We start from the raw sequence: 20,479 nt of genomic DNA, 5'->3' as shown, positions 1-20,479 counted from the left end.
TAAAACATATTAGATAGTTATTTATCTCATTGTTGTTTGTGGGACCTTGCTGTGTACAAATTGGCTCCCATATTTGCCTACATAACAGCAGTGACTTCATTTCAAAAGTAATTAATTGCCTGTGAAGTGCTTTGTGACGTCCTGAGAACATAAAAGGTGCTATATAAATGCAAGTTCTTTCTTTGCGTCTACTTCTTCTCCATCTGTTCCCCAGTCCTGCAGGTAGTGTGCACTGAGGTGCTTACCATCTATGGCCAAATGTGCCCTGGTGTTTTCTGGGCAGGGTGCCCTGAAGTGCCAAATTGGGCAATCTGTTTCACACCCACCTTATGCAGCTGGATGTCTGTAGTGTATGTAACCGTTCCACCTTTAAGAGAACTATTTTAAGGGTTGCACTACTTTATCTTGGCTGCTGTATACTGTAATACCGGTGGTGACCACATCGGTATATAAGTGCTGTGTAATGATTTATTGGGCAGTTCCGCCCTGACCTTCAACTAGTAAAGACCTGTTAAAGTTTACTCTTGTGGTCTGTGTAGTAATTCTCATTATAACACACAGACTTAACAGTGGCGACGAGTACAATCTTACCCTGCGGCAGAGATACATCCAAGGCAGTTTAACGGGCGTCGAGAGGAGGCATCCGCCCTCATCATTCTGCTGAGAGAAGACTCGGGTCTGCAGAGCAAAGGAAGAATTCTGACACGAAGCCTTCCATCAGCAACAGGCAGTGACCATCCCTTCTATCACGGTGGTGGGTAAGCCAATCAGCGACGAGCAGCAAGTCGGCCACGTTGACTGTGAGTAGGGGAGAAAATTAAAAAACGGAGGATATAAGGGCGGAGAACTCGACCACGGCCGGGGAAAAGAGCCGGACAGAAGTCGGGGCCAGAGGCGCTGAGACTGGGGCAGCGTAAGGCACGGAAGCCGCGGTGAATACAAACGCAGCCGGTGTGAGAGACCAGGCTGCAAGCGGGCTGGGAGACGCAACAGCATCGAGAGAGAGCTCGACCGCGACCGGTGAAAAAGGCCGGGCAGCTACCGAGGCCGCGAGGCGCAGCGACCGGGACGATTGTAAGGCGCGGGAGAAAATTTTAAAAAACGCGGAGAACTCAGCCGCAGCCGGGGGGGAAAGGACTGGACTGCAAGAGGGGCTGGGAGGCACGATCGTAAGGCGCGGGAGAAAATTTAAAAAAAACGCGGAGAACTCAGCCGCAGCCGGGGGGGAAAGGACCGGACTGCAAGAGGGGCTGGGAGGCACGATTTGAAAACCGCTGGGGAGGGCGAACACAGCAATACGGCAATCGCCATTACAGCCAGCGGGGGGAGAAAGGCAAACGCGGGAAGCCGCCATTTTCATAGGCGGGGGAAGAAGACAAGCGCGGGAAACCGCCATTTTGGAAAAAAAAAGAAAAGAGAAATTTCTTTGTGTTTCTCAAGAAGGTTGCGAAGATGCCTAAGCGTGGTAACATCAACGATTTCGATCCCGATGTTGAAGATTGGGCCACGTATGTAGAACGCATAGAGATATATTGTAAGGCAAATAAAATATCAGATGAAGATAAAGCACTAACCTTACTAAACTCAATGGGTGCGAAGACATACGGGCTATTGAAGCATCTTCTATCACCAGCTAAACCGACGGATCAGACTTTCGCTAAAATTGTGGCTGTCCTGAAAAATCATTTGAACCCCACACCGCTGATGTTAGCGGAACGATTTAAATTTTATGCGAGAACGCAACTGAAAGAGGAAAGCAACGCGGAGTATTTAATTGAACTGCGTAAGCTAGCGAAATACTGCCAGTTTGGGGAAAGCCTGACAGAGGCACTGAGAGACAAATTCGTGTGTGGATTGTCGAAAGAAGGAACACAAAAGCGGCTGCTTGAAGAGAATGATCTTACACTTGATAAGGCTGTCTCTATTGCAACATCGCACGAAGCCGCAGCGAGAGGCACTGCGGAAATGCAGCTGAAGGCAGCGGTACTCAGCGTAGATCAAATGGCTTCGGGTACAACGAAATGTTATCGTTGTGGGAAGACAACACACGATCAGAACCAATGCTGGTTTAAAGACCAGGAATGTAGAAAATGTGGCAAGCTTGGTCACATAGCTAAAGTATGCCGGTCAGGAAAGAAGACCAGCAACAAAAAGTCACCACAGGGAAAGTGCAGAAAGGTACATAAGGTGGCTGAGAAGAGTTCGGATGAACAGAATTCGGACTCAGACTCCAGCAGCAAGGAACTGGATAGTCTGAGAATTCACAATGTGAGTAAGGAAGCTGACCGACAAACTATCTGGGTCACACTGCAGATAGAAGGAGTCCACATGAAGATGGAATTGGACACCGGATCGGCGTTGACGGTCATGAATAAGCAAGATTACAAAAGGTTATTCAAACATATTCCCCTACGGGATACGAAGATAGTATTGCAGACATACACGGGGCAAAGAGTATACCCCATCGGAAAGATAAAAGTCAAGGTGGTACACAAGGGCAAAGAACACCAAGGAATGGACATATATGTACTACCTGAGGGAGGTCCACCACTTCTGGGACGGGAGTGGATCAGGAAAATAAATATGGACTGGCACTCCCTAAACGCAATAACGGTAGATTCCGGGAAAAAAGATGTCAAACCTGAACGATTGTCCAGAATATTGGATGAGGTTAAAGAGGTGTTCCAACAGGGACTGGGAACACTGAGAGGAATTAAGGCAAAAATCAAGATTGCAGAACATGCAAACCCAAAATTTTTCAATGCCAGACCGGTACCTTATGCGATACGACCTGCTGTGGAAGCTGAGCTGGAAGGGCTAGAACGTTCAGGAGTACTGTCTAAGGTGGACTGGAGTGAGTGGGCCACGCCCATTGTTCCCGTCATGAAGCGTTCATCGAGTAATAAGCCAGGGGAACCGGGGAAGGTCCACATCTGTGGAGACTTCAAGATCACAGTTAATCCGGTGCTTCACACGGTGCAATATCCGCTTCCGCGGATTGAGGATATCTTTGCTTCATTGTCTGGCGGGAAACGCTTCACCAAGATAGACCTGGCGCAAGCGTACTTACAGATGGAAGTTGAGGAAGAGTCGCGCCAGTATCTCACAATCAACACGCACAGAGGCTTGTATCGATATAATAGACTGGTTTTTGGAGTGGCTTCGGCTCCAGCAATTTGGCAGAGGGCCATGGAGCAGGTATTACAGGGAATTCCAAGCACTCAATGTTACTTGGACGATATCCTGATTACAGGAGATGACGATGAGCAACACCTTGCAAATTTGAAACTGGTGCTCACCAGGTTGAAGGAATATGGCCTTCGAGTTAATCGCCAGAAATGTGAGTTCTTTCAGAAAGGGATCTCGTACTGTGGTCATGTCATTGACCAGGAGGGGCTGCACAAGTCACCTGACAAGATCGAAGCTGTTGTGAAGGCTCCCGCTCCGGAAAATGTATCCCAGTTGAGGTCGTTCCTAGGGTTGATTAACTATTACCATAAGTTTCTGCCAAATCTATCTACGGTGCTGCACCCGCTGAATGCTCTTTTGCAGAAAGAAGTACCATGGAAGTGGAGCGAGGACTGTAAGAAGGCCTTTCGCAAAAGCAAGGCATTGATCACCTCAGAGGAAGTGTTGGCTCACTTCAATCCAACGCTACCTATTCGTTTAGCTTGTGATGCTTCCCCTTATGGTATTGGAGCAGTACTCTCACACAAGTTGCCAAATGGCTCGGAAAGGCCAGTCGCATTTGCATCCAGATCATTGACCTCCGCTGAGCGCAACTATGCTCAGATAGATAGGGAGGCTGTCAGCCTGGTGTGGGGAGTAAAGAAGTTTAACCATTACCTGCAGGGCCAGAAGTTTACACTGCTGACAGACCACCAGCTGTTGGTATCCATATTCAACCCTAAAAAGGGCGTTTCCATTATGACAGCGCAAAGGCTACAGAGGTGGTCCCTTTTCCTAGGGGCACACCAATATGACATAGAATACAAAGGATCAAAACAGCATGGGAATGCTGACGGTTTATCGCGCCTACCGTTGCCAACGGTAGAAGAGGCGCCTACAGTGGACCCAGTGGAGATGTTCCACTCAACCATAGTGGAATGTCTACCAGTAACAAATTCTACCATCGAAAAGGAAACAAGAAATGACCCGACTCTCTCACGAGTCTACGATTTAACGGTGAAGGGATGGCCAGCACATGGCGAACCACTGTTGCCAGCATTCTCGCAAAGAAGAGAGCAGCTGTCAGTGTGCCGAGGAACTTTGATGTGTGGATCCAGAGTGGTGATTCCACCCAAACTCCAGCATAAAGTGCTAAAGGAGCTTCACGAGGGGCATCTGGGTGGAGTGAAAATGAAGAACCTAGCCAGAGCGTTTGTGTGGTGGCCAGGTATTGATGGAGACATCGAAGAAATGACCAAGAGCTGTCTAGGATGCCAGAAGGTCCAAAACGCCCCACCACAAGCCCCTCTACATCCATGGGAGTGGCCCTCATCTCCATGGCAAAGGGTACATATCGACTTTGCTGGTCCATTTATGGACTCAATGTTCTTAATCGCGGTGGATGCACACTCCAAATGGCCGGAGGTAATAAAGATGCCCTCCACCACCACGGAAAAAACCATCACAGTATTAAGGACCATGTTTGCCAGGAATGGGCTGCCGGAACAGATCTGTTCTGATAATGGACCGCAATTTGTATCCGAAGAATTCAGGAAGTTCTTAAAAAACAATGGGGTTAAGCACTACACGTCCGCCCCATACCATCCCGCCACCAATGGATTAGCTGAAAGGTTTGTCCAGACCTTCAAGAAGGCCATAAAGGCCATGAGTAATGAAGACATAAATCTACAACATAAGGTAGATAACTTCTTGTTGGCGTACAGGAATGCAACACATGCGGTCACAAACCAAACTCCCACCATGATGTTTTTCAATAGAAGACTAAGATGCCGGCTGGATTTGATCAAGCCAAACATCAGAAGGGACGTTGAGAACCGGCAATTTCAAGGCATGAATGAAAGGCCAACTAGAACCTTCCAGATAGGTCAACAAGTTTTGGCCCGGGACTACCGTACCGAGAAATGGCAGCCTGGAACTATTTGCACACGACTAGGACCGCTGATGTATACCGTGGACATTGGTGAAAGCATAATAAGGCGCCATGTTGACCAGATCATCGAGTCATCCGAAAAGGGACAACCTACTCCACAACTCTATACGCCTAATGATGAAGCAGAGATACCCATAGCATCTACCTCCGATCCGGTGATACTGGAATCAGATGAACCCGACACTGGCATTCAAGCCGAATCGACCTTGCCAAAAGAACCTACTACACCTCCGAAAACTACTACACCACCGAGGCGTTATCCGGACCGAGTCAGGAAGCCTCCAGAGAGACTGAATCTGTGAACTGTTTTACATGAAGTTGTGTATATATGTTATGATGTTATGTTTAATGGGGAATATATACTGTTAAGCTAAAAAGGGAGGATTATAGTGTATGTAACCGTTCCACCTTTAAGAGAACTATTTTAAGGGTTGCACTACTTTATCTTGGCTGCTGTATACTGTAATACCGGTGGTGACCACACCGGTATATAAGTGCTGTGTAATGATTTATTGGGCAGTTCCGCCCTGACCTTCGACTAGTAAAGACCTGTTAAAGTTTACTCTTGTGGTCTGTGTAGTAATTCTCAATATAACACACTGACTTAACAATGTCCATTAAGTCATCCCTGAAATAGGGAAACAGGAGCTATGAGCATATGAAAAAGGACAGGAAAAGACCCACTGGTCCATCTATCCTGTCCCATCCAGACGTCGTGCAGCCTACATGAACCATCAACCTTCCTCCCCCAGTCACGCAATCTCCTGGGAGAGGGATTAAAAAGAGAAAAATAACCTTAGGCCAATTTAAGAAAATCTTTAGGAAATTCCTCTCTGACCCGTGAAGACAATCAAGCAAGTTCCAGGCGAATGTAGTAATGTATACCTTTAATAGAAGTTACCTCTCACCTACCTTCTTTAACTCGATTTTCAGGAACTCATCCAGCTCCCTTCTGAAGGGCAAATTGTACCACTTACACACAGAGTCAATTTTGTATATTTATATTGTGTTTCCTTCTCTTCTCCCCCTCCCCCAAGTCTTGGCCGTAGACCTCAAATATCTGAAACTAATTTTGAAGCTTTATAAAGGCTGAAATAAATATTTGTTCCCATACCTTTAATTCCCTTTAATTTGGACCTGATGGTGAGAAATTTTGCTTGCTCCATGCACAAAAGCAAAGCTGCATTTGCAGCTATGGTTAATTACTCAAATGAGTTGGAGGAGAAACCAAGCTATTGAAAAATCCACACAATAGCATATGTACATGGGTAGAGTTCCTGTTTGCCCAATGTGAATCCAGATGGATTTAGGTACAGGTTAGCAACGGGCAAGTCAACTTACAATAATAATGATTAAACTTTATAAGAGCAATACCAGATGTTGCTCCTTTGAAGCAAGATAAGAATGTACTCCTACCACTTAATCCGTATTGAGAGACATTTTCCACATCACGTAAACACTACTGTTATTGTTATCGCCTTTTCACACCTCTATTCAACTTGTGCTACTTGGCAGTACATTCTGACAGCAATCTGATCACACTTCCAGTTAGCCTTTATTGCTAATAGAAGCTATGCATTCTCAGCTTGGTCCCCTGCAAGATCCTTCAGTGTAGCACAGCAACTTAAGAGAATGCACTTTAGTTCTTAAAGTCTTATCTTTGAACGATTTTTACTTTAAGCTGCCAGCAAATGTGATTTTGTGCATCTTTTTTAAAGAGCTAATAACTGTGAAGATACAAAGTGCAATCCTGTTTCAAAAACTTCCCATTTTTAAAAGTGGAGATAAATAGGTTTACATTTCAGATGTAATTCTTCAAGGGAATTGCTATAAAGAGTAAGGTCATCTAAAACCATAGTTTATCTCAGCAATTTCTGTTTTTTTCTATTTATAAGTGTGTTCTCTTGGGACAACAGAATAGTCTTCTAATAAAGTTTAGTTGCACTACAGTACTGCAGGAACGGGCAGGCTAACTACCAACACTTTAGACTCCTTCAGGATTCTTCAGATTCCTTCCATTGGTTATCAGGAGGCAGTATGATGTCTGCCTATGTGGTATTTGTTGATGACTGTAAGGAAAATGAGCACCTCAAATACAAACGCCATCCTTTTATGCAGAATTATCAGCTTCCACCAGCTATATTGCAGCTTTTTCAATTAAATTAATATTGCTTCAGAAGAGACAAATTCAAATGATATGTTTGTGCAAAAATTGTCAACACAGCCTAAACAATGTTGGGCCATAATTTGCTGTTGCAGGGCACCTTGCCCATGCCCGTTTAATCACAATGATATTTTGTGCCGCAGGTTGCTGGAAGTGTGAACTGATAACATCAAAATGAGGGAAACCAGGCATCTTGGATCTGAGTGAGCAGGAAAAGCAACTGTGTATCTCCTTAACCAATCAGACTGAAGGATTATGAAATTAACAGCACAAGGACTGAGAAGGAAGTGTAAGTTAGAGTGGGTGAATTCAATGTCAAATCAGGTAAAGAAAGAGAAATAACGAGAGGGAAAGATAGATTGGATTAAGAGAGATTGAAAAAAAGAGACAAAGGAAAAGTTAAAAAAAAATTAATTTTAAGTTTTACATTTTTAAAATCTCGAACAACAATTAAAACCTGAATGAATGAGACTACACACTTGTAATAGTTAATTTTCAGTGTCAGAGAGGTTATTTGTCAGTAATTCACACTTATTACATTGTTAAACGATTACTTAGACTGAAATGGACACAAGTTAATGTACTGTGGCGAGATTAGTTCGTATCTACCACCCAAGTACAGCAACTTCACGTCATTCAATTCATTTCAATGGTGAAGCAGACAGCAAGATACCATTTTTGTGAAGCTAACAGCAGAGCGGCACATCTCGGACAGCAACTTTTGAATTTCTGTGTTTAACCACTCATCTGCCCTCACCTGATGTTGCTGTAGCATTTGCGCATTATTAATGGCACGTGCCATTAGCCTCACCATTATTTTGACAGAAAATGATGGCCCTATGTAAGGTAGTGTCATTTCTTGCAGTTCCTCCTTCAAATTGGTAGCACATCTGACCAGTGGAATGTCTTAGAGGTATGGCCAGGATTGGTACAATGTATTGTTTTGTAGCTGATGATCATTCCTTCCACTTTGTCAATAAACATGGACATCTCAATTATTCTGTTGCGAATAATCTCTGACATCTTTAGAAAAGCACTTTCTGAACAATGGCTCCTACTCCAATATTAAAGGCATTGTAGAGTTGGCTATTAATATTATAGAGTGGTGCCCAGGCATTGTTGCGCTGCTTATCTGAATGCTGGCTGCCCAGAAAAATTAACATTCTGCTTTCCACATCAGTGATCATCTCCTTCATCACCATCTTTTCCTAGAAACTCAATGGCAATTCCCTAATCAGTTACAGTTGTACTGATAATACCATACTGTGGATTTGTTGCCCTTGGTGATATCATGAACACTTTTGTTGGGTTTAAGATCAAAATTCACATTGCTGCTTGGTTACCCTATAAATCTCATGAGATCAAACATGAAAGTTGGGTGGGTTGGTTTTACTGAACTAGAATGCTTTATTTTTATTCTTCAGATATAATGGTTTATGAAGTTCTCTAAAATGAATAGGTATTCTCAGTTGGTGCAGACTTTTCTTTAAACTGATCACTGGAAGGAAGTGCCAAAGTTGTAGAATAATATTAACTCACTCATTGGCAAGTCCAAAAAAACATGATATGGCCTCAAACCTTCCACTTTGCATTTCTGAAGTGGCAAATACAGAACTTATCTTCAGTGTCAATGGAGATTCCTAAATTAGAAACTGTTTATTTTAAGAGAAAACACAATGGTAAATTATTAGGTGAATATGACTAGCAGATCAGATTAGATTTAGGATTTGATTGCATCAGGTTTCCAAGTTTACTGGAGCATATCCCATGCTGTTATAATAAATTTTTGCAGCCCTTGTTCCCTAACCTTATAAGGGAAGAGCATTGACTGCCTCAATTAAATAGGTTTAATTTTTCAGAAAGTAACAACCAATCTCTGTCAAGTGGCTGGTGTGAGACAGCAAATTATGTTTCGTTATTCCTCTTGATTGTGGTAAGGTCACAATCTACCATTACTTTCCAGCTGATTCTGTGGGGCTAATTGGGTGGGTAGCAATGGGAAATGGTCAGGGATCTGTAACACTGAATCTCTGCCCACTTGTAGACAGCAGAAGTGTCCACCCATTTCTGGGCGAATGCATTCAAATTAGGCAATAATGACATGGTGATGTCATAGGTCCCATTTCCCATAATTTCCACCCCATTTGCGTTGATTCTTTCTGTACCATTGGCCGTCACTCCAGACCCAAGCCTTTTACTTCTATCTCCTTCTTTTCCTCTTGGCTCCTCTCTGGGCCTTCTCTCCTCTCTTTCCTGTCACCCAGACATGATGCCTTTCATTTCTCCCCTCTCAGGTACTTTGACTGAAACTTGGCTCGTGGGTGGTGACACTTTGTCCTTTACCAAAGCTTCCTCACCTGGATATACTTTCCACCACCTCCCAAACCAAAACTGCCGCAGTGGTGGTGTAGCGCTTATCACCTAGTTACATCTTGGTCTCTCCACCTACTCCTCTGGCACTTTCTCCTTTTTCGAGCAACTTACCCTGTTATATCCCTCTCACCTCACTTTTAAAATTAATCATTGTCTGCTATTTCCTTAAACCCCCAAACTAGTTTCTCCCCAAAATAACTTCCCTCCTCCAGCCTCTGCACTGAGCGACTCCTCATCCTCAGTGATTTCATTCTCCATCTCCGCTCCCCTTCCCCTCGCTCCTCTGAATTCACTGCCCTCCTGTCCTCCCTAATCTCTCCCTCCATAAATATTCATGACCACCCCCTCTGGTCTAGGCAGCGAAAGCGGTTCTTGAGCTAGCCAATTGTTAGTTCAATAACATTTCCTGTGGTGGCACGGCTCTGGTTGCAAGCCTGCTCTGCAGCTGTGGCTGGGTTCCTGAAAGGAGTCAGGAGCCACGTCTGGAGGGTCTAGCCCTTGTCGCCAATGGCCAGCTTGTAACTTGATGGCCTTGCTAGAATAAAGGCAACACAGAGGACTGGCACAGGATGAATGAGTTATGACTGTGGTCGCAAACCAGCTGTATGTTGAGGGAGTTGAATCCCTTTTGATAAAGATGCCAGGCTGTTGATGGGGAGCACACAAGACAATATGGGTGCAGTTTATGGTATTTTTCACCCTGGGGAAGTCTGCCATGCAGGCGCAGCCTAGTGCTCTCTCGTCCTGCATCGCTCTGTCCATGGGGAATGGGATATAAGTATTTCTCCTGGCATAGAGAGCCTTGGTGAACTGCTTGATACAGTGGTGGACTGCGAACTGTGATATATTGCTGCTGCAGTCTGAAAAAGCCCATGGCATAAAAGTTAAGGATCGTGGGAACCTTGACAGCCACGGGAAGTGCTGTCTATGCCCTGGTGCAAGGCTGAAGTTGTCGCTGCAGCAGGTGGCATAGCTTGGTGACAGCCTCCTTTGTGAAGCAAAGGCGCATAAGACATTGCTCCTCAGTGAAGTTAAGAACATAAGAACATAAGAAATAGGGGCAGGAGTAGGCCATTTGGTCCCTCGAGCCTGCTCCGCTATTCAATAAGATCATGGCTGATCGTCTACCTCAACTCCACTTTCCTGCACTATCCCCATATCCCTTGATTCCCTTAATATTCAAAAATCTATCGATCTCTGTCTTGAATATAGTCAACGACTGAGCCTCCATAGCCCTCTGGGATAGAGAATTCCAAAGATTCACCACACTCTGAGTGAAGAAATTTCTCCTCATCTCAGAAGGCAGTTGAGGCCAATTCATTAAATATATTCAAGAAGGAGTTAGATATATTTCTTATGGCTAAAGGGATCAAGGGATATGGGGAGAGGGCAGGGACAGGGTACTGAATTTGGATGATCAGCCATGATCTCATTGAATGGCGGAGCAGGCTAGAGGGGCCGAATGGCCTACTCCTGCTCCTATCTTCTATGTTTCTATGTCCTAAATGACCGACCCCTTAATCTGAGACACTGACCCCTGGTTTTAGACTCCCCAGCCAGGGGAATCATCCTCCTTGCATCTACTCTGTCAAGCCCTGTAAGAATTTTCATGTAGAACTGCTCCCTGAACACCCGCTGTGGGTACGGACTTCTACGAAGTGCCCTCCTCCTCCCTCTTGCCGGAGCTGCTCCTACTCTCTGCTGTCTTTCTTGCTGCTCTCCCTCCTCCTCCAGCCCTGAAGGCAGCCCTACCAGACCACCAATCACTGCAGTCAAACTGTTTACTGTATAAGGCAGCCAAAAACTGTGTCACATCAGCAAAATCTTCTTCTCAGCAGTCAAGTTTAACCTTAGATATAGAAAACAGGCCAAAAAACACCCAGAAGTTAACCAGCAGCTTGAAATGACAAACCAGCAACTGTAAGTACAGCATGATCCCATTAAATAGCGCTGGTGAAGGGTTCCTCCTGCTTGTTAGTGCTACGAGCTGCTGGGCGATTCAGATGCTGGGGCATACCAAAATCAGAAATAGGCCCTCCAACAAGCATAAGACCCTTATGTTACTCATTATTTTAAATAGTTCCGGCATGCATTCTGGGCACCTACGAAGAAACCCAATCCAATATGGTGGTCAGCGCACTTCTGGCATGAAATGAGAACGAGCTTCCTGCCCGCCATATTGGAGGCTTATGCACCCATTTCCCGCCCGAAAAACAGGTGTTGCGCGATCGAAGTTCTAGGCCAGAATGTTTTGACGACATCAGAAACAGCCAAACCAACTGGCCAGATGGCCAATAAATACACTTTAATATTGAAAAATGTTAGATAATGCACCTGCGTGCTAAAAATAATAAACTTGCTTATTTCACTTAAATAACTTCCAGCACATCGTAAATAAGGTCCAGGACATCGGTGCATGAGTTCCTCACGGCAGTGTCCTGAACCCAACCATCTTCAGCTGCTTCATCATTGAGCTTCCCTCCTTCATAAGATCAGAAGTGGGGATGTTCGCTGATGATTGCACAATGTTCAGTTCCATTCGTAACTCCTCAGATAATGAAGCAGTCCATGCCCGCACACAGCAAGACCTGGACGACATTCAGACTTGGATTGATAAGTGGCAAGTAACATTCACGCCACACAAGTACCAGGCAATGACTATCTCCAACAACAGAAAGTCTAATCACCTCCCCTTGATATTCAATGGTATTACCATCATCAAATCCCCCACCATCAACATCTTGGGGGGTCTGGCCTAGAACTTCGATTGCACCACACCTGTTTTTCGGGTGCGAAATGGATGCATAAGCCTCCAATATGGCGGGCAGGAACTTAACTGGACCAGCCACATAAATACTGTGGCTACAAGAGCAGGTCAGAGGCTAGGTATTCTGCGGTGAGTGACTCACCTCCTGACTCCCCAAAGCCTTTCCACCATCTACAAGGCATTAGTCAGGAGTGTAATGGAATACTCTGCACTTGCTTGGATGAGTACAGCTCCAACAACACTCAAGAAGTTCGACACCATCCAGAACAAAGCTGCCCACTTGATTGGCACCCCATCCATTCCCTTAAACATTCACTCCCTCCACCACCGGCGTACCGTGGCTGCAGTGTGTACCATCTACAAGATGCACTGCAGCAACTCGCCAAGGCTTCTTCAACAACACCTCCCAAGCCCGTGACCTCTACCACCTAGAAGGACAAGGGCAGCAGGTGCATGGGAACACCACCTCCAAGTTCCCCTCCAAGTCACACACCATCCTGACTTGGAAATATATCGGTGCTGCTTCATCATCGCTGGGTCAAAATCCTGGAACTCCCTAACAGCACTGTGGGAGTACCTTCACCACACAAACTGCTGCGGTTCAAGAAGATGGCTCACCACCACCTTCTCAAGGGCAATTAGGGATGGGCAATAAATGCTGGCCTTACCAACGATGCCCACATCCCCTGAATGAATAAACAAAGCATGAAACAGATATGGTTGTGTTTGTTGGCCAAGTGCTAGAATTATTGTCATATTCCATGGTAGTATTTTCCAAAGCAAATATAATGTTACATTGTACAAATAGAAGCCAAGAGGGAAAGTCTGAGGAAGTAACACTGACAATGTGCAAAACACAGATTACACTAATTCTAAGAATAAGGATGGGATTGAGTCTTAAACTGATTGGCTATGAATAGTACTTAAAGGGGCTACATCTGTTCTCGCTGGAGGGAAAATAGGGGAAAGAGAAGTAAATGATCCAAATGTTTAAAATCATGAAGAGAATTGTTGGAGTGGAGATAGAAATGTTCTTTGCTAGGAACATAATGAAGGGAATTTTGGGAAGATTATAAATTGAGGAAAATGTGATCTAAATGCAATTTAATTAGTAATAGTTCACTCTTAAAATTATTAATTGATGGAATACACCACCTAGCACAGTAAACATGGGCTTGAATAAACAATTTGGAAAGGAAATGGACTTTTTGTTGCATTCACCTCTTTTTATGAAGCTTTTCTTTAAATAACCATCCCTACTGTCTCTGGCCACTATTATATTCAGCAGTGTCAGCAGTCAGTAGGGTGGGGTCATCTCAGGGTTTTTTTCAATATGTAACATTACAGAATGCCTATTAGTTTAATATTTTGTTTCTCACCCAGTTTCTTAGCCACCTTTGCATCTTTCTTCTCATCTACAAGCCCGAATCCAATGTTTTTGTCTTGCAAGACCTGAGCTGCCAGCTGCCTCCAAAAGACAAGGGAAAGAAACAGAAACTGTTAGCTTTGGTCTCTTGCAATGTTCAGATGTCATAAGATCAGCTTCACATGTATCTTTACTACAATGAAAAAGCGTGGTGTTGTCTTTTATGTTGCACTCCTATTTTGTTGACCAATCAATCATCACCAGTAAACATGTTGCTGAGAATGTTTTTAACCACTTTGTTTCATGCGTCCAGTGCCACTATATTACAGTGCCTTTAATTTTAGATGTAATTGTGACTATTTTCTGTAAAAGTTTGAAGACCCCTTGAATCATGCCTCACCTCCAGCACCAGTTCCACCCGGTCAAATTGTCTCTGAGCAATTTTGTCTCCTGCCGGGACTGCCGCGTGATACAACAGGCACAGGATATCGTACTTTCGCAAAATCTTCTGGTAGTTTTTCATGTCGACGTCGGCAACTCTGTCTTTTCCATCATACCTGGGGAATTCAAGTCCACTCTGCGCACTACAACTGATGCAGGCGAAAGAGAAAGTCGCCAAACAGAGCCAGGCAGCCTTCATTGTAAAAGTTAAGGTTATATATTATTCACCGAAAAAAAGAGCCGGCAGAGAGATCATAAAACTGCTTCACCGAAAATATTTTGCCTTTCTCCTTCAGTCCTGGTTACAACTCCTGATCAGAGAAATAGGGAGGGAGAGAGAGAGAGAACAAAGTTAGCACAGCCCTTGGAGAAGGAATAGATGGAGGCAGAGCCCAGATAGCTCACATACCACCTCCTGCTCCCCGACCATTTCAAACTCCATTTTAAGAAGCCAGTTGTTTCCAGCTAAAAATACATTTGCACTGAGAGAGCAAAGGTACGAGTCGAGAGGGGATTCGCCATCCTCGTTTTGATGGGCTTTTCTGGGGAGGGGAGGGCGACCTTTCAGACAGAAAGTGCAAACTGTAACGCCCACCCATCAGTGTGACATTGAGGTTACCTACTATCTCTCAAAGCAACTGTCGCGGAGCGCAGATTATGTTTCCATCTTGTCACGTTGACGCTGTTTGGAAAAGGTTAAGGGATGAGGAGAGAATTCTTCACACGCAGGCGGAGTGAATGACTGTAGCGTTCTGCTTTATATAGACCATTGGAGCCATACCCAGGAGGCCAGCCAGATAGTTCATTGTCGGATCTGTAACACTGGCAGCACGATCTGGCGGTGTCATTGGGAGGGATATAGTGATCTTTCGCTAAATGCGTTTAAAAAGAAATCCGAGATTAATTTGAACAATTGTTCGCAGCAGCAAAATTAACATGAAATTATGTAAAATAATTCAATTTAAAGCCCGCTCTCCTGAGAGTTGTAGAGTATTAATATTATTCAGTACAATGTGTTCCAAAGGAAATATATTTCATTGATGTGTTTTAAAATACAGTGCTCGTAAAATTCTGTAGCGACAAAACAAATGCAAGGGTAAATATAAGTTTGTCATTTACAATGAGTCTAGTTTCTGTCAATTAAATGTTTATTACTTATTACATTATAGTAAACTTATTTCGATTATTAATGGTCCAATGGGCGTCAAGTGTATCTGATCACAATACTCAGGGGAACCGCAGTTTACAGCAGACAGCGCTCTCAGGGTTGTAACGTTATAAATAACATGGCCAGTGAAATGTTGCGGCTGATGATTGACAGGTCGACAACAAGAAGCCTCTTTCAGTCTTCCTCTGAGGGTCAGCAACAGCTGGTTTGACCCCCGCGACAACAAAACTTTCTGTTTGATGGAAACGGAAGAACAGCGCCATCCACTGAACTGTGCGGCAGTCATTCCGCATTCAGGGTCACAATGTCATCTGGATAAGATGTGCAGATATGATTTTATTCAGATTCAGAAATGCACTGCATACATATGCAATGCATAATGTGTGCCATTTATGCCACTGGATTGTAAACATTTTCCATGATTATGCTAGTAACAGGTCTGCCTTCTAAGGGGATATAAACCACATTTCACAGCTCCTTGTTGTGCACAGTGTTTTACACTCCAGACAGTAGCGGTGATTTTACCTACAATAGGAATCTGGGGAGGTGAAACAGAGACATGCGACTTGTGTCCGTGTATAATAAGACACAGACTGCAGGAGAATGGTACAACAGGTGTTTACTCAACGTGGCTCACACTGGACTGATCTGTACAGATTACTACTCAGTGCTATAGACAGGTGTGGTCACTGCCGGTACTGCAGTATACATGAGCTGTAAAAGATAGTTCCCCCCTTAAAGGTATATACATTACAATTCCTCCCCTTTTAGATTAACAGTACCATAACACTCATTTAACAATTAAATATCAAACTAATTACAATTAACACTTTTAACATGCAACATTAGCTGAAAATAGTCTATTTATATATTCAGTCTTTGGGGAGGCTTCCTGATCCTTTCTGGATAGCGCCTTTCCTGAGTGTCTTGCTCTTGGTGCGGAGGCGATTCTGGCCCCCTGTCGTCGGTTGGTTCATCAGCTTCCGATGCTACTGTTTCTGGGGTAGATGCGACCTGTACATCGGGTTCATCACCCGGTACGTATGGGCGAGGCATGGGGTTGACTTGTTCCTGTGACTCTAGGATCTGGTCAGCATGGCATCTCATGATGCTCTCCTCAACGTCCACTGTGTACATTAGTGGGCCCTGCCGTGTGCATATCGTTCCTGGCTGCCATTTTTCTGTTCGGTAGTCGCGGGCCAAGACTGGTTGCCCTACATTGAAGCTCCTTGTTGGCTTCTCATGGATGTGCTGGAATTGCTTACTCTCAACATCTCTTCGTACGTTTGGTCTGAGCAAATCCAGGCGAGATCTTAACCTTCGGTTAAAGAACATCATGGCTGGGGCCTGGTTGGTGACTGCATGTGTCGCATTCCGGGAGGCGAACAGGAAATTGTCCACCTTGTGCTGCAGCAGAATGTTGTCATTGTACATAGCCTTTCTTGCCTTCTTAAAGGTTTGTACGAACCTCTCAGCCAATCCATTTGTGGCTGGATGATACGGGGCGGATGTGTAATGCCTTACCCCATTCTTTTTCAAGAACCTCCGGAACTCTTCGGACACAAACTGTGATCCGTTGTCGGAGCAAATCTGTTCTGGCAAGCCATTCCTGGCAAAAATGGTCCGTAGGACTGCAATAGTTTTCTCCGTGGTGGTGGAGGACATTTTGATGACCTCAGGCCATTTTGAGTGTGCATCCATGGCTATTAAAAACATTGGCCTAGAAATTGGGTTGGTAGCGCCGGCGCTGAGCGCCTAAAGAGACCTAGAATTGGGGCAAAGCCCTATGTTGGGGCGAGCGCTATGAAGATAGCGCCAACTCAGATATTGACTATACATTTAGCGCCTGCGCTAAGTGTTTGCGCGCACCCGCGAGCGCAAGCAGCTCATGACGTCATTTCAGTGTGCAACACCTTTTAGGAGCGCCTGAGCGCATATTGGGTGGCGCCCGGAGCCTTAGTGCCCAGGACTATTAGTGACAGTTCGAGGGAGGGCTAACAGGCCCTTCTCGGAGTGGGGCGGCGCTATTTAAAGGGGACAGCTCTAGTGCAGAATCTTCTGCCACTTGGCCTGCTCATTGCGATCGCTGCTAGAGAGAGTTGGCGAGCTAATGTGGAGCGGAGTTCTGGGAATTTAGCTTTACAGTACTTGGGACCTTCAACCCTGTCCGACCCACTTGCACCACTACACCTAAAAGCCTTTTGACCAACTGGCATCGGAATGGGAGCTTGTTTGGAGGGCGACGGCCTCATCGCCCAACACTGTGAAGGGGCAGAGAGATGGCGGGAGAGAGGGCCGGGATTGGCCAGAATGAGGAGGGGCAATGGAGGTCGCCCAATCCGACGGGATGCTGCGAGGGTCTTTAGGCAGCAGGTGACAAGCCTTGACATGTCGGAGGAGCAGTGTTTGCGAAGGCTCCGAAACTGGAGGGACATTGTTACCGATCTGTGCCACCTGCTTGGTCAGCATCTGCAGCCGCGTGAACGCTGCAGAACCTCTCTGTCCGTTATGGCTAAACTGACTGATGCCCTCCATTTTTATGGCAACGGATCCTTTCAGTCAGCCATTGGGGACAATGCGACTGTCGCTCAGGCTGCAGTCCGCTGTTGCATCCGGCAAGTGACAGATGCCCTTTATAGGCGAACGTGGCAATTCATTACCTTCCCTCGGACCCTGCACAAGCAGGCGGAGGAGGAGGAGTATGAGGAGGAGGAGGCGGAGGAGGAGGAAGAGCAGGCGGAGGAGGAGGAGGAGGAGGAGGAAGATGGAAGGACTGCTGAAAGTGGAAGGTCCATTCGTCAGAGGCTCCTCTGGACTCGTGTCGACACCCCTGTGGCGGAATGATGAGAGTCTTAACTCATGCGCACTTTGGATGTTTCAGGGCCTCTGAATGCCAGCATCACTGAAAGTAGTCACATGCACCATGCAACGTTGAAACTTCTGTTTATTGACACAAAAGTCTTTCATTACAGCTAAACAACGTAATGTGAGCACAAACCATAACTTTCAAAATAACTGTTAACTGTTCGGCCAAGCCGCAAAACTCAACAACCCTCAGCAAATATAACAGCAGGTGAGGGTGTCCTTGAATTTGGACAAACAAACGTCTCACCACCTCCCTGTACAACTGACCCCTTCAGGGAGAACGACTTCTCTTCTGCGTCCGGCCCCTTCCCTCCCTGCTGCTCCTACGTAATTGGACCCCAGTGGCGGGCTCAAGGCTGGGGGACGCCTCCTGACTGTCTGGAAGTGCGGAAGCCCCTGAGGGACGGCCTGGCCGACCTCTGGGCTTGGAGGGTGTGGACGCAGGATGCTTGCTGTGACCATGGCTGGGAGCAATGTGGCCTGCAGGTGGTGGCAGCTGCAATGCAGGCGTCCCAGCGCTGGCATGTGCAATGCTCTCCTGCCGAGAGAGGACACCTGCACCATGGTCGGACGACACACTGGCTATCAGAGGGGAGCGGCTCGGCTCATCCGCCACAATCGCATGCTTCACTGATTCCTGGCCTTGTACGGGAGTGGAAGGGCCCGGGGTGATCCTATCTGATGCAGAGAGGGTGGCTGCAGTGAGAGATCGCGTTGCGTCAATCTGGCTGTGGAGGAGCCCAGCAAGTGACTGCGTGGCAACAGTGAGGACCTGTGTGCCAGGTGCCAGTGCTTTGGAGAAGGCCTGGACAGTTCTTCCCATGGCTTCGGACAAGGCAGGTGCCGACCGCTCCACTGCCTCGGACAAGCCCCGAACAGTCCTTTCCATTGCCGACTCAAAGCCGTGGACAGTCCTCTCCATTGTTGGGCCGAAGCCCTGGATAGTCCTGTCCATTGTGGCCCCGAAGCCCTGGATAGACCTGTCCATAGTTTCCCCGAACACCTGGAGAGTCCTCTCCATTGTGGCCCCAAAGCCCTGCAGAGTCCTCTCCATTGTTGCCCCGAAGTCCAACATACTCCTAGCCAATGAATCTATTGACTCAGGCATCTTCTCCACTGCAGCCATCAGCTCCGTGTGTCTGACCCGGGCCTGTTTGCTCATCTCAACCAGGCGACGGACCTCATCTGCACTCTGTGCAGCAGTCATGATAACCTGCCTTGCCCTGCGGGGAGATGGTGGCCGAACTTGCCTATCCCCCGTGCGCTGCTGCATGCCGCTTGGTCCGGCAACTGGTTCATCCTCAGAGCCACCCCCCCCCTCCCCTCCAGGGGACTACTATCCCCAGTCTGCAGATGTCTCAGCTCCCCGGATTCTGCAGCGGCTGGTCTGGATTCCTCCTGGTCCTCGCCTCCGGTGGCACTGGCACTGGCAGCTTCAGCGCGTTGAGCCCCAGTTGGTGCTGCTTCATCTGAAAGTGGGAGGTGGAAGAGTGGCTTTAGCAAAAGGACAGCTTTGCTGAAAGGCATGCCAGATTGCGGCAAGGCTCTGACATGGCTGCACACTGAGGGTGCATGCTGGCGGGGGGACCAAGTGGAAGGCAACAGGTGAAAAAGCTGAGAGTCTTACCCTCGCTGTCGGTAATGAGGTCGGCAGATGCAGTGGTCACAGGACCAGACAGACGTCCTCCAAGTATCTGGTGCACTCTCTCCTCCAGATCCGTGAGAGTGACCACTTGTGCAGGTCCGCCACCGGTTCGACGCTGCTCCTTTCGAATCATCGCCAGCTTGGCCTGCAGGGGAAAGAAGGGGAGGTTCTGTTAGACGATGCCTTGAGACCTCATCGCATGCCCCCCATGGTGCAAGAGCCCTTACATCAGGCCTTGAGACCTCATCGCATGCCCCCCATGGTGCAAGAGCCCTTACATCATGCCTTGAGACCTCATCGCATGCCCCCCATGGTGCAAGAGCCCTTACATCAGGCCTTGAGACATCAGTCCATGTGTGTGCCCAGAAAGGGCCATGGGTGCATACTGACAGATGGCCATTGGCGCATCATTGCAGCAGGGTGCCCGAAGTCAGCTGCAGATGGAGGGAAGCACAAGTTTGGTAAAGCATCACTTACCCTAACGATCCGTGTGAGGTCGTTGAATTTCTTCCTGCAATGAACAGGGGTCCTGGTCGCCATGCTGCTGGAGTTGACCCTCACAGCAACCTCC

The 20,479-nt window shown here is 46.5% G+C and overlaps 1 protein-coding gene across 2 annotated transcripts in view; it reads right to left on the bottom strand.

Moving 5' to 3' along the window:
* Nucleotides 1–14,936, bottom strand: part of casq2 (calsequestrin 2) — a 54,636-nt gene extending 39,700 nt beyond the window's left edge. The window contains exons 1-3 of one of the 2 annotated variants that reach the window (XM_086006738.1): nucleotides 14,854–14,936; nucleotides 14,190–14,541; nucleotides 13,803–13,887 (exon numbers count right to left, since the gene is read on the bottom strand). In XM_086006738.1, the coding sequence (XP_085862864.1) occupies nucleotides 13,803–13,887; nucleotides 14,190–14,429 (325 nt within the window). In that variant the 5' untranslated portion in view covers nucleotides 14,430–14,541; nucleotides 14,854–14,936. Of the gene's footprint in view, nucleotides 1–13,802; nucleotides 13,888–14,189; nucleotides 14,542–14,849 lie in introns of both variants that reach the window. The other variant, XM_086006737.1, reaches the window with a different exon arrangement.
* Nucleotides 14,937–20,479: the final 5,543 nt, after the last annotated feature.

Source organism: Somniosus microcephalus, chromosome 14 (genome assembly GCF_052327205.1).
Source record: "Somniosus microcephalus isolate GS21.2 chromosome 14, FLI_Smic_1.0, whole genome shotgun sequence".
Classification (NCBI taxonomy): Eukaryota; Metazoa; Chordata; class Chondrichthyes; order Squaliformes; family Somniosidae; genus Somniosus; species Somniosus microcephalus.
This window is presented reverse-complemented; position numbering and strand designations above follow the sequence as displayed.